Source organism: Nicotiana tabacum, chromosome 8 (genome assembly GCF_000715075.1).
Source record: "Nicotiana tabacum cultivar K326 chromosome 8, ASM71507v2, whole genome shotgun sequence".
Classification (NCBI taxonomy): domain Eukaryota; kingdom Viridiplantae; phylum Streptophyta; class Magnoliopsida; order Solanales; family Solanaceae; genus Nicotiana; species Nicotiana tabacum.
This window is the reverse complement of record NC_134087.1, coordinates 36531159-36545002: the sequence shown is the minus strand read 5'-3', so window position 1 is coordinate 36545002 and position 13844 is coordinate 36531159. Positions and strand designations below refer to the sequence as shown.

Sequence of the window (13844 nt, the reverse complement as noted above, 5' to 3'; positions counted from 1 at the left end):
TCTCAATTTTGAGGGGTTTTGGTGAAGATTAGACTTGGTTTTGACTGAATTTCAGATTGAAACTCGAAGAAGAAAAAGAAGAAGACATATTTTCAGAAATTGTAGATAAATTGTAGAATTGTAGATCAATTGTAGATAAATTGTAGATTGGGAAGACTAAAACTTCTACAAATCTTCTAGAATTATGTCGAAAATGCCAATTATGCTACAATTGAAATGAGAATTGGGATATTAAAATTCAATGTATCCAGTTTGTAGATATCTACAATTTTTCTACAAAAAATCTACAAAGAAACTACAAATCAGTTTACGTATGTATAAAGCAGTATTGTTTTGAAGGGTATCTACAAAATTACTACATTTATAGTACAATTACACTACAATCTATGTTGAAAAAATATGTTGACTACAAAATTTTCTCTTTATCTACAAAATTTCTACAAATAAACTACAAATCAATTTTTTCAGGATTGATGAAGAACAAAACAATAGAAGATACAGAAGATGGGCCACCGGAGTTGCTCTTTATTCATGGTGGCCATACAAGTAAAATTTCTGACTTCTCATGGAACCCATGTGAAGACTGGGTCGTCGCTAGTGTTGCTGCACACAATATACTACAAATCTGGCAGATGACGGAAAACATCTACCACGATGAAGATGATATACTCAATGAGTCTCATCTCTGTATTTTTTGAGAAGAAGAAGGAATGGAGAAGAGAAAGAAATGGGAGGGGAAAATGAATATGGTCAGATCTTAGGAATTAAGGGGAGAGAGGAACGTGGGATATATGAATACCTTTAATTAAGGAGTAAAAATTGCCCATTAATTAGACCCTTAATTAAGTATGGTATAGGATTGGTAATTTGGTTTACGGGTTTGTAATTAAATCAAACTTTAAACATTGAGGGTAATAAGGTTTCATATATGGTATAGATAGGTAAAAATCCCATAAATAAAATGAAATTATTTTTAGAATGAACCATATTCTAGACTAAATTATGACTTTCTAACAATTTAAATCTAATTGCTACTCACGTATATATATATTGCAAAAGACATTTTCTCCTTTATTTTAAGAAAAAGAGAGGTACCTATTTATTTATGTATGTGGCGAAATCAGAGGACTTAATTTCTCGCTATCAAGCCACTTCGGAAGAATACCTCCAGACCCCGAGGACGTGGAATTGCGACCGAGTCTCCTCCCTCGGGGCTCGTCGAGGCCCGACCCAAAGAAGACAAAGGTCGAGGCTAGAGAAAAAGAGGAAGTTCCCAAGGCGCACGACTAAGTCTGACAGAGCTGGCCTACCCAGAGCCTGTGCCGAGGCGTCACATCTAGCCGTCCTATCTCCATGGTTTTACAATTAATGAATGTTGTACCATAACCGGATTCCCCTCCTATATAAGGGGAACCCACACTACTTTGTAAAGGGCTGATGTTGCTCCAACTATTCTCCATAAGACCAATAATATCTCTCTCTCTCTCTCTCTCTCTTCTCTCTAACTTGTTCGCTCGAGGCCACTTTAGCATTTATCACCTTTCATGCCTATTCTTCATTTATTGCTTGGTATTGGCCATAAAGAGCCTTGTTTGATCATACCTTAACTGTTATCCCATTCCCGATTATCCCCGATAGCTCGAGCTCGATCCGGATATCGACCCCGAGGCTTCTTCATCGACCAGTCCGAGGCTCGGGTGGCAGGCCCCTGGGTTTGATTACTGCCCCGTTTTACCTTGTATCTCTTTGTTAAACTTCATACTCTTAGAATCAACTGCTCTAACAACTAGCATAAAAATAAATCACGTATTTTTAGAATCTCATTTACAAATTTTATTGTTGTTACCATTTTTACGGTAAACAGTTTGGCGCCCACCGTGGGGCTAAAAATAATAGTGACTATTTTCTTGCTGGTATCATTACAAAAATGCAAGTTATCTTTCACACTTTTTCTTGTCCAAGATCTATTGATTTCAGGTCGAAATGTTTGGCTCGGTAAACAGGGTTGAAAACAACTACCTCAAAAATCACGGCGAAAACGATGTAGATGTTCCAGCCATTGGCGCGCCACCGCAGAACCCTGATAACGCACCTGGACCGATTCCAGCGGACGCGGGTTCGCAAGACGCGCAGCAGGTCGACGAAACCTCGCACACCGACGGAAGCATGCAACATGACGACCAATAGGAAGCCCAAAAGACCCCGACATGGGAAGCATAGGAAGTCAGTCTTCACGATATTTTTGAAATGTTGCAGGCACAATAGTTGGCTATCACTCAGTTGCAAAGCCACCCGAAGACTCCCAGCACAGTAGCGCTGGAAATAGCTCCCCCCGCCGAACAAGTAACCGAGAGATCAAGCAATAACGGATCGGTAGCCGTCCCTGCCACAGTAAAGAGGCTCGAGGATCTCACCAAAAGGATCGAATCAGGTGAGAAATTTATAGCAGCCAACGATAAAAAGGTCGAGACCTACAACTCTAGGGTCGACCAAATCCCGAGCTCGCCCCCAGTCCTGAAAGGTGTAAATTCGAGGAAGTTCGTGTAACGGCCGTTCCCAGAGGAAGCGGACCCGGAACCCATTCCAAAGAAGTTCAAAATGCCAGAACTCCTTAAGTACAATGGGACCTCAGATCCCAACAAACACATCACTGCCTATACGTGCGCGAAAAAAGGTAACGACCTAAAAGATGATGAGATCGAGACTGTCTTATTGAAGGGGTTCGGGGAAACACTCCCAAAAAGGACCATGATGAGGCGTCATAACCTAGCTCCCAACCCCATAAATCCACTTACCATACCAACAGATTCCTCCATAAAGACATACGCCGATGCCATCGAAGCAATGACGAGAAAGCCTGACATATCTAAGGCCGAACAAAGGAAAAATGAAATGCTATGGGAATTCGCACCTCATTCCCTAATGGAACGAACGGGATTATCCCCGGTCTCGGATGACTGGGCAATACAGGCCTTCACTCAAATCCTAAACAAACCAAGCCCGACGATTTCAGGGCAGTTCAAACAGAACTTGATCAGGTACCCAGCCGAGATCTGGTCGGATGCCCGTACCCGGTATCAGTCGCAAATCAGAGTTGTGGATGACCATCCGGGAACCTCCTCAGGCTCAGTATACCCAAGCAGGCTCCTAGCAAAGAAACTAATGCCAAACAGAGGGAGGTACCTCCCGTGCGTCGCAGATAGGAGGAACGCCCCGAGATGCAATCTACCTTGCAACGATCGGAGAATGGCCCGAGTACAATATCCTTGAGGAATCGTTAACAAATCCAGATTCAATGGGGACGCATGGCCGGTAAGGGTGCCTCGCCCATCAGAGTACAATTTCAACATCGGTATACCAAACATCGTGTTCACCGTAAGCGAAACCAGGGACGTCAAATGGCTCAGACCAATTCAGCAGAATCCCTCTTAGGGGAATCACAGCTTGTTGTGTGAACTGTATAACGCGCATGACCACGGAGCCAAAAATGGCCACCAGCTCAGGAGGAAAACAGCCGTGCTACTCAATAAAAATCACCGCCAAGAACTGTTGAGCGATCAGGATCAAGTTCAGTTCCGAGTGAGGAAGGCGGTCAGGAAGAGCGAAGCAAATGAGCCGCAACGTATTGCCACGATAGTAGAGGAGCGGCGACACCCTCCAAGGACTCATAAAAGGGAGACTAAAATGCTCGTCACCAGGGAAAAGCGGATCCGGGGATACATTCCCAAGGACGCCCTCACATTCAGCAAAAAAGACACTGACACCTTGTCTCGGCCCCACACTGACGCACTGATAAACTTTTTCCTCACTCGATCCATTTTAAATAAAACATGTGCTCATGAGTTCAGGTAGCTCGATCAATGCTGTCGTACCGAGGATGATAGGGCGGTTCGGACCGCCAGGTCAAAATAACAACCACCTCTCGAATCCACTGGCAAATTCCAAATGGCGATCGCTACGACAAGGAGAAAGACCATTCTCTCAGTATTGCGTGACTGGCCCAGACCGGTGCACCGAGTTCCATATCATCAAAAGAGGCGCAAGGTGTGGACGCCTTATTCAGATGGCCGCGAACACGCCACATGAAAATGGTACCCTCCCCTTTTCGACAAAGAATGAAACCTCCAACGAAGGACGGGATTGAAACCATCTACAGGGAATGACACGTAACAAGGGGAAAGTGCGCATCACATAATGCATCGCCGACACTAATATCTCCGCTCTCGAAAGAGCCAAAGGGTAAGCGAACCACCTCTTTGATAAAGCCCGATTAAACACGGCGGAGGGCTATACTAAAGTCCTCATCCTGAAACAGCAAGAACATATCAAACCTCGGAATATTGCGTGCACATCCCTCCTTCGTTATTTTTCACTAACTTGTACGCAAACACCCGGCCAGGGCATTCGGAAGTGCTAACCCTACCCAAAGATTCCAAGGCCTTGACGGAGCCTGTCACACTCTTTCCCCTCAGCCGGACTTCCGCCCTGAAGAGGGTCTCGCCAGCAAGTTTCTTAGCGGAGCAACGTACCCCCTAAGGAGGATCCGACAAGATTACATGCCTTCTTTTGCAATCAAACGATGAGGGGCACCCCCCCTTGAAGGCGCCGTCCGCTCGGTAAGGCCGGGGAATGGCAGACTAAGTTTCAATAAGGAATCATTTACCAGACCAAACGGTCCAAGGAGCCGCGCCCGCATGGGCTGAGCTCACAACAACGAAATGACATGTATTTATGCTAAGCAATAAAATAGTATCTTTCAGCATCTCGTACTCCAAAGCAGGAAATTTCAGCATGCTCACGGCAGGGTCATTCCACCGAATGCATCCCGAAATACTCGGAGACTTAGTGTCAACAATTTGGTACCCGCACGACCCTAGGATCGAAACTCCGGGCTCATAAGGCCCCAACTAGGCAACTCCGAGCTCATGAATAATGGCCTTCGAGCCTAAGCAAACTCGATGACTCTGAGACTGTCATCAATCGCCATACACTGGAAAACCCGAGGCCGTTAGACCCCAAGCGGGCAGACTCGGTCTAGCCAGATCTATTTTACATAGCAACAAAACTGTAAGACCTCAACAGGCATGACAAACTATAAGACCTCAATAGGTATGAAAAACTGTAAGACCTCAATAGGCATGACAAACTGTAAGACCTCAATAGGCATGACAAACTGTAAGACCTCAACAGGCATGACAAACTGTAAAACCTCAACATGCATGAAAAACTGTAAGACCTCAACATGCATGAAAATTTTGTAAGACCTTACTACATGCATAAAACTTAATCCCGAAGTTTAGGCTATACGTCGCATTTGTAAGAATCCCGAAAGAGCATACCCTCGTGTAGACGCCTAAACTATCACTCGGGATCAAAAATAGCTCTGGCCAAACACATATGACTATGGTCAAAACGGCTACACCAGCCAAATTAACGCGACTCGGGGATGTCTGACTACCGCTAACAAAATCGCAGGCCATTACTTCGAATCTACTTCGAAAAGAACCGGTTAAAATAGGTTTCCCTCAACAGGCAAACGAGCTTCGACCATGTCAGCTCTAAATCACAAGGCTTCGAGCTACTCAGCCTACGAGATAAACCTTCCAAGGTGCTCGAACATCGCCGCTAATGACTTGAAATCGAGGTTCTTCTCGAACCGACGATGGGTCAAGCAAAATTATTTCAAAAAGACCTTAGCGATAGGAAAACAAAGCCTACAATATGCCTACAAGCAAAAGCATAAGAGCTATTGTTGCTAGCCAAATGAACCTCTGGCCGCACACTAAAAGGTCGCAACGACCAAACACCGTAAGAGCCACTATCGCCAGCTTGAAAATTGAAAACGTGAGGATTAAAATGAGCTCGAGTCGTAACCCGATTTGGAGACCGGATCCAAAATAGTTAACTACAATATGCCTAAGGGCACAACGTAAGTGCCATTGTCGCCAGCTAAATGAGCCTCAGGGCCACACACTTAAAAGGTTACTTCGACCCGAGGCATATAAAAGCCATTTTCATCCACCCATGTAGGCACAAAAAACTTGAGGGTCAATTAAGCTCGAGTTGCAACACGACTCGGAGACTGAGCCCAAAATAATTAAAACACAAATGCCCAAGGCGAGGAATAAAAACCATTATCATCTGCCTGTGCAGGCATATGAGATTGAAGGTCAAGTAAGATCGAGTCAAATCCTAACTCGGAGACTAAACCCAAAACAGCTGGGCAAAACACGAGAGCTCTAACGCCTACTCGCGTCAAAAATCGCACTTGACCAAGCATGAAAGAGCCTCCGGGCCTGTATAATGAGCTCCGGATCCAAAGGGCTCCCGCCAAACATCAAAACCAGCCCGCCTGGTCAAAAGCAATGCAGAAAGAGATACAAAAGAGATCAAGCTTCAAGTTTTCTTTTATCTATATACGCAAAAGGTGCGCTCTCCATCTAAAAATGTGCTCTACAAATGTCAAATACAAAATGGAAAAGTGGCAAAATCTACGCTCCGCTCCAGAAAGTTACGGCCTACCAGCCCTAGCTTCTCTTCGTAACGTCGGCAAGAAGTGACCGAGCATCACGCTCATCCGCCCTCGCACGTGCTAACTCCTCCGAGAGAACGAAACCCCTGGCGCCGATCTCTTTAAGTACCTCTCTTCGGGATCTGCAACGAACATACTCATCGATCCTCTTCTCACGATCGAGGGCCCGCTTCAACTCAACTTGGGCATCAGCAGCGTCGTTCAAATGAATCGCCATCTCCTGATCAGCCTTGGTCCGACTCAATACTGCTCCAGCACGAGCATCGAGTATCTCAGCCCTGACCTTCGAGAGATCGGACTCGAGCTTCGCCATCATATCCATTTGAACTGAAGCATTTTCATGAGCCAAGTGTAGTTGGGCCTCGAAGGAGGGAACCTTGGCCAAGGCACCCCTCTCCTCCAAAGCTTGAGCCTGCACCTGAGTCCTCAGTTCACCATAAGCATTCCTGACTCTATCAGCTTCGCCCCAAAGGTACTCCAAAGCCTCCGTCTTTTTCTGCAGCTAAGATAGGCAAAAAAAAATAACCTTAAGGGTCAAAAGAGTGAAACGCATACTACGAAGGTTACCTGCTCCATCAAATAGCTCTCGTAATTCGAGCTCCGGTACGCCTCATACCGCCAGTGCATCAACTCAACCTCCTTCTCCTTACTGAGGAGCCTAAGGGACTCACCCTCATCTAGATCTTTCCGAAGCCTAGCCCCATGATGGAGCAGATCAGACCTGAGCCTATCAAAGGCCTGCAAAAGAAAAACTCGATAAAAAAGGAAGACGCGAAGTACAGGAGGACTGCGTCGAAACTCACCATGAAGTGAAGCCGATGGACTTCCTCGAAGGCCGAGCACACTCCTGTTGATTCAGCCCCTTCGGCCCTGCAAGAACCAACCTCGGGTGAAGCATATTCACTCGGAGGAACCACCGTTCTAGAACCAAACACTCTGGGAACTGCAGGCTCGGGAAATGTCCTCTCTTCTAAGACACAGACCCGTTTAGCCCCATTAAAACCTCTACCAAACTACAGGTGCAAATCTCGTTTATCGCCATCATCCCTCAACTCGGAGGATGACGAATCCTTCCCCTCTCCGGAGGAGCACAACCTCGCTCCAAGGAACCGCCCGATACCTGCAATGGCAAAGCCGGTACGAAAGAAAGAGGAAAGTGTCATCTCAAATATACGGAGACCACGGTAAGAGCAGCGTACGCGCATACCCTGGTATTTCACTTCCTATCTGTCACGGGACACAGCCCGCCACTTACGCTCATCGCAAGTCGAATGGGTCGCCAACCTCCGGACCCAGCCGGGCAGATCAAGAACTTCGCCCAGCGTCTATGACGTTGCTGCAAAAAGGAAGGAGACATAATTACTCAACTGGTTTTTGCTATAAGCAAATCTAAGGAAGCACGAGACACTCCACTCACGCGCGTAATTCCATCCCTTAGGAAATGGCATGAGCTCCATGGGGATAATGTCAGCCGTCCGAACCTGGATGAATTGACTGACCCACTCTTGATCCTCATCTTCCTCATCATCGACAACATAGGGCATGGACGAACGGCACCACAAGGTTAATATGCCTCGATAATGAAAGGGCCGGTACAGCCTGACGAGGTGGATAAGCGTGAATTCAAGCCCAGCCTTCTCCGCAAAGAACCTCATCATCGACTCCACTCGCCAGAACGACGGATGTATCTGCGTCAAAGTAATCCGACACTTCAAGCAAAAATCAAGCACGACCCTATCAAGGGGGCCTAATGCGAAAAGATATAGGTATACGTTTAAGAATCCATCAGTAGAGTCCGTAATACTCTCATCCAGGGAAAACACCTACAGCACTATCCCCTCGCCCCATCCGCAGTATCTCCTCACCATCTCCAGATGTTCCTTTCTTATCAAAGACACAGTCTTTAGAGTGAACTCTCGCGGATCCTGAACACTGGGAGTGGAACTCTCCCTTCCCTGTCGGGTCGACTCTGAAGTAGTTGCCATGGCTATGGTGGAATTAACTGACAAAATCAGGGACGTGCGCCAACACTTTTTTGCGCCTGAAGAAACGAAGGACCCAATGCCAAGGCGGAAGGATAGCTATCTAAACTAATGAGATCATCCAAAGAAGCAAAAGCTGCCCCACATATGTGTGGGAAACATCAACGATTCTCCTATCCAAAGTAAGCCCCGGGAGGCCAACGGCCTCGGTATAGCTCCCGGGGTGGTACTCGATCCCCGAGACCTCAATCGACGAGAAGTTAGGCTTCAGGGATCCAAATACATCATTTCCAGCCCCGAGGTGGCGCCCGACCTCTGGGATCTCCAGCAAAAGGAAGTCAGGCTTCAGAAAGCCTTCAGCGCCATCATAGAACTCAAGGTGGTACCCCGATCTCGTGGTTTTCCTTTCTTAAAAGAAAAGTAAGCGCTTAAAGTTCCGCCCATAAAGACTCAAGGAGGGCTCAAGGCATCGCCTAAATATAGGCAGCCCCTCAACGGAAGTCCATCCACTACGCTTTAAAAGGCTATCTACATCAAGTTCAAAATAGACCCCTAGGTACCTGAAGCTGATCTTCGCTTAGGATACCGCTCTCAAAAACTCCAAAACTCAGCATACTATCTCCATATATCTCGAAGGGCCCGACGGTCCGAATCTATCAGACCAATTCAAGCTTGGCCCGAGGTACGATAATGGGCTCGAAAAAGAGCCATGCCAATTGGTAGAAGATCGGAAAGAATGCTCGCATCCGAGTTAGATATCAACGGTCGACAACAAAGGACAGCATTCAAAGGCCTCGAAGCACACAAGAATATACAATAATAGGGTACGAATCAAAAACAGAAGTCAAGGAAGTATCTTTATATTCATAAATATCCATGTACAGCAGCCCTCGAGGGGCCCTCTCATATGATTACAAAAGCCTACAAAGGATCTCTACACAAAAATGGAGGAACGTGAGGATGTACATGTGATGAAACCCAAGAACCCGGTCCATCCTGGAAGGTCCATCTCCGGTATCAGCATCCTCGAGCGCCGCCCCCTCGAGTTCGTATCCTCGAGGGCGATTCCTTTGACCGCCATCTCCTCTAGGCTCCCAACTGAATCCCGCAGAAGGTCCCCACCAAGGGAAAATATGAAGAAGAGGAAAAGGAGGGGATACAGAGGAGGCGAAGAAAAGAGACATGGCCAAAACCAAAGGTTGAAGATTCGGCGGGCCCCAACCTCAACGGCCGGTAGTGCCATTTTATCCTTGGGAAAGGAAAAACCCAAGGGATGAAGTGCCACACCAGGCCTAGGTAGGAGAGTGAGAAGTGGTGCATAGTCCGAATGATTGTCTATAAAAAGGGAGAACCGATTCCCCGTCTATCATCATCTCGGGCCAACGACAACAACAACCACAACAGCGACAGGACGACATGGTCGTGCTCGACAAAAGGAAGCTGCGATGAGAGGCCACAACACAACCTATAAGAGCTCTGCCAAACGACCTTGATGTTCCAAGATGGAAGAAGATGATAAGAAGAAATGGGCAAATGAGCCAATGAGGGCACTTGGATAGAAAAACAACGCCAAAGAGCCCCTATTTATAGGGGGTAATGACACGGTCATCGAGGCTTTGGAAGATTGACCGGTGGACGCAATTACTGCGTTCTTGAAGAACCGAATCGACGGCGATGCATTCATCTTGGAGAACAGGAATCGACAGTGCATTGAATGATGTCAAACACACAAGTCGAGGGGACACCCCGGTTGCCGCAAAAGCTCATGCCACAAGTTGCATCATTGGTATGATGTCACCCTGAGAAGCTCGTGGAGTTAGGTGTCAGAATCATTTCCCATCGCTTTGTTCTAGGAAACACGGAGACTATCTGTACGCGGCAAAATCAGAGGACTTAATTTCTCGCTATCAAGCCACTTCGGAAGAATACCTCGAGACCCCAAGGACGTGGAGTTACGACCGAGTCCCTTCCCTCATGGAAGGACGTGGAGTTGCGACCAAGTCCCCTCCCTCGGGGCTCGTCGAGGCCCGACCCAAAGAAGACAAAGGTCGAGGCTAGAGCAAAAGGGGAAGTTCCCAAGGCGCACGGCTAAGTCTGATAGAGCCGGCCTACCCAGAGCCTATGCCGAGGCGTCACATCTAGCCGTCCCATCCCCATGATTTTACAATTAATGAATGTTGTACCATAACCGGATTCCCCTCCTATATAAGGGGAACTTACGCTACTTTGTAAAGGGCTGATGTTGCTTAAACTATTCTCCATAAGACCAATAATATCTCTCTCTCTCTCTCTCTCTCTCTCTCTCTCTCTCTCTCTCTCTCTCTCTTTTCTCTCTAACTTGTTCGTTCGAGGCCACTTTAGCATTTATCACTTTCATACATGTTCTTCATTTATTGCTTGGTATTGGCCATAAAGAGTCTTGTTTGATCATACATTAACTGTTATCCCATTCCCGACTACCCTAATAGCTCGAGCTCGAGCCGGATATCGACCCCGAGGCTTCTTCATCGACTAGTCCGAGGCTCGGGCAGCAGGCCCCTGGGTTTGATTACTGCCCCGTTTTAGCTTGTATCTCTTCGTTAAACTTCATACTCTTAGCATCAACTGCTCTAACAAATAGCATAAAAATAAATCACGTATTTTTAGAATCTCATTTACAAATTTAATTGTTGTTACCATTTTCACGGTAAACAATTTCATTTATCATGTGCTTCTACCTTCTCTCTACTCTTGTCTTAATACAATGGGGTCGTTTTGTTTGTTAATAATATCTGTCTCTTTTCCGTTTCTCCTACACCAAAATACTGAGACTGAAAATTGATCTTGACACGAATAATAAAATAAAATATATATTAAAGAATAAATCACTCAATACACGAAGTAAATTAAGATAATAAAGACAAACCTCAGTATCTATCTAAGTTTTACTCTCTCCGGTTCACTTTAATTTTTTCGACTGTTTTCACATATATTAAGTAATCTATCTTTTAGCACTAATTAAAAATAAAATTGATTATATTAATCTTGATTTGTTCATTGGAAATATAAACACTTCTAGACTCTTTATCCCAAGGGCAACGTAAAAAAAATAAATTAATTTCTTTTTGATATCTCAAAAAATTAAATATTATGGATCATCAAAAAAAAATGAAAGTGAACGGCGAGAGTGTTAGACGAAGTTAACTCGGTACTTTATGCTATGGAAAGATACTAAATTATCCAATAAAATAATGAAAGTGCACGCAATTTTTGCTAACACCACATTATTTAAGAATAAAAGTGAAAATAACAAAGACAACATAAAAGGTTCTTTGTATATATACATAGCAAGGAGAGAGTAAAGATACTAAAAAGACAACATCATAGATAAAGAATTTTCTCCCTTCATCAAAAATCAATGGCTTCTACTCTTACTACTACCACTACTACTCCTCCAACATATGATGTTGAAGATCAAAGTGACACCACATTTTCAACTCCAGTTTTCCGGCCGACGACTCGCCGGAGTTCATCTCTCTCCTCTTCTCCATCTCATTCTTCCAACTCTTCCTTTGGTTCATCACTCTCTTTCCATGATCTTGAACATTCCCCATTTAGCCCAACTACTCCTTTTCAATTCTCAAAAGGGGTACCTTTTTCTTGGGAGCAAATTCCTGGTATTCCAAAACAAAAAATTTCCAGGAAAAATAGCTCTTCTTTAGGCCAACTTCTTCCATTGCCACCACCAGCTGGAAATACTATACCAAATTCATCCAAGAAAAATAGTTTTTTTGATGAGTTTTCTCCCAAAAAATGTGCTAATGAAAGCTTCAGAAAAGATCCATTTTTTGCAGCATTTGTGGAATGTTCCAAAGATGATGATGAGCATAAGAGTTTTGGTGATATTTGGAAAATTAGTTCGTCAAAGGTACCATCAATAAGAAGTTTAAGTGATAGATTTGGATTCATTAGTATGTATTCTTCTTGCAAAACCACTTGTACAGTTTCTGAATCCATTGTTTATATTCCAAGATCAAGAAATTATCGTCGGAGCTAGTCATGATAGGTTAAATATTTAAGTCTTACTATTTCGTGTTCAATGTTCTCGTTGTAATTTTCATGAACATTAAACCTATGGTCTCCTTTTCTGTTTTACTTTTTACTTGTGATTTTTATCTTTTTTTTTGGATTTAATGTAATGCAACGTGAGGACAAGTCACTGTGTTTGTCCTGAATTAAATATGGAGTAGTACAATTATGGATATGTTATTTATTTTTGGGTACCTGTGTGTAGTTGTCTCTGGTTGTTTCAATAGTTTTAACAGGAATAATTAAGTGTCAAATTGGTTTGTTTAATGTATTAAGAATTGTAAATTTTCGTCATATATTCATACAATCTTGCATGAAAATCCTACCTTCTGTATTCCGATCCATGTGACGATTTCATGGCATTTGAGTAAAAGTCACATAAGCCCCATGTGAAATTTTTGTATTTTGGAATAATTTTTGGACAAAAGACAATACATAAGACACACACTCAACCACTCACTCTAAGTACTGCAAACAAAGTTTTAGGTTCTCAAGAAAAAGAAAGAATCAAAATACAAATGTCTTGTTGTCAATATGAATAAATTCTTACTGTTGTAATCAAGACAAATATATAATTTATAAGCTAAGCTCGCTGCTTTTAGCTAAACGTCGTTTTTTTTGTGCTTGGCCATTTTGTTTTCTATCGTTTTTTTATACATAAGTAATTGACTATGATTAATTCAGATTCACGTTTTATAAGTTCCACTAAAGAGAAAGCAATTCCTACCAAAAATAACTAATTTATTTCTTGAATGCTATTGTTATTTTCTAAGGTTGAGATTTAAGTACATATATACTTGTTACTCATAAATCAATTGGATTCATCGATTGGAAACTAAAAAAAGATACTCAAGTACTTAAAGAGGTTGGACTAAAGAAAGAAATCAAGAATATAAAAGGTGAAGGCCTAAGGTAAGGTGAAGGCCTAAGGTGTCACTAACTTTTTATTTTGCCTTTTGGTCTGAACTTTTCAATGTCTTATCCTTCATTCCCACTTGTGATGAAAGATAAGCTTCTATAGCATCCAAGAGAAGTATGGACAAATAACTAAGCAACAAAGCATCCAAAAACCAAGTTTAGCAATGTGCAATGAAGCTTTATCAAAAACAAATATTGAAACTAGCTATTCCATCATTATATATTCTAAACCACTATGTTTTTGGAGGTTCAAGTTAGAATCATTCTCAGTGTCATAATCAAAACAGAAACAAAGGAATAGTAGACAAACTTTTATTTAAATGTAGTGACAAGGGAAATGGGCG

General features: G+C 43.7%; 1 protein-coding gene across 1 annotated transcript; it reads left to right on the top strand.

The window, feature by feature from the left end:
• Positions 1-11911: 11911 nt before the first annotated feature.
• On the top strand, positions 11912-12550 carry LOC142163042 (uncharacterized). The gene has a single exon (XM_075220293.1). The coding sequence runs from the start codon at positions 11912-11914 to the stop codon at positions 12548-12550; it is 639 nt and encodes a 212-aa protein (XP_075076394.1).
• Positions 12551-13844: the final 1294 nt, after the last annotated feature.

What these genes read in the sequence shown, in the direction of transcription:
- LOC142163042 (XM_075220293.1), top strand. Translation starts at nt 11,912, where the DNA reads ATGGCTTCTACTCTTACTACTACCACTACTACTCCTCCAACATATGAT.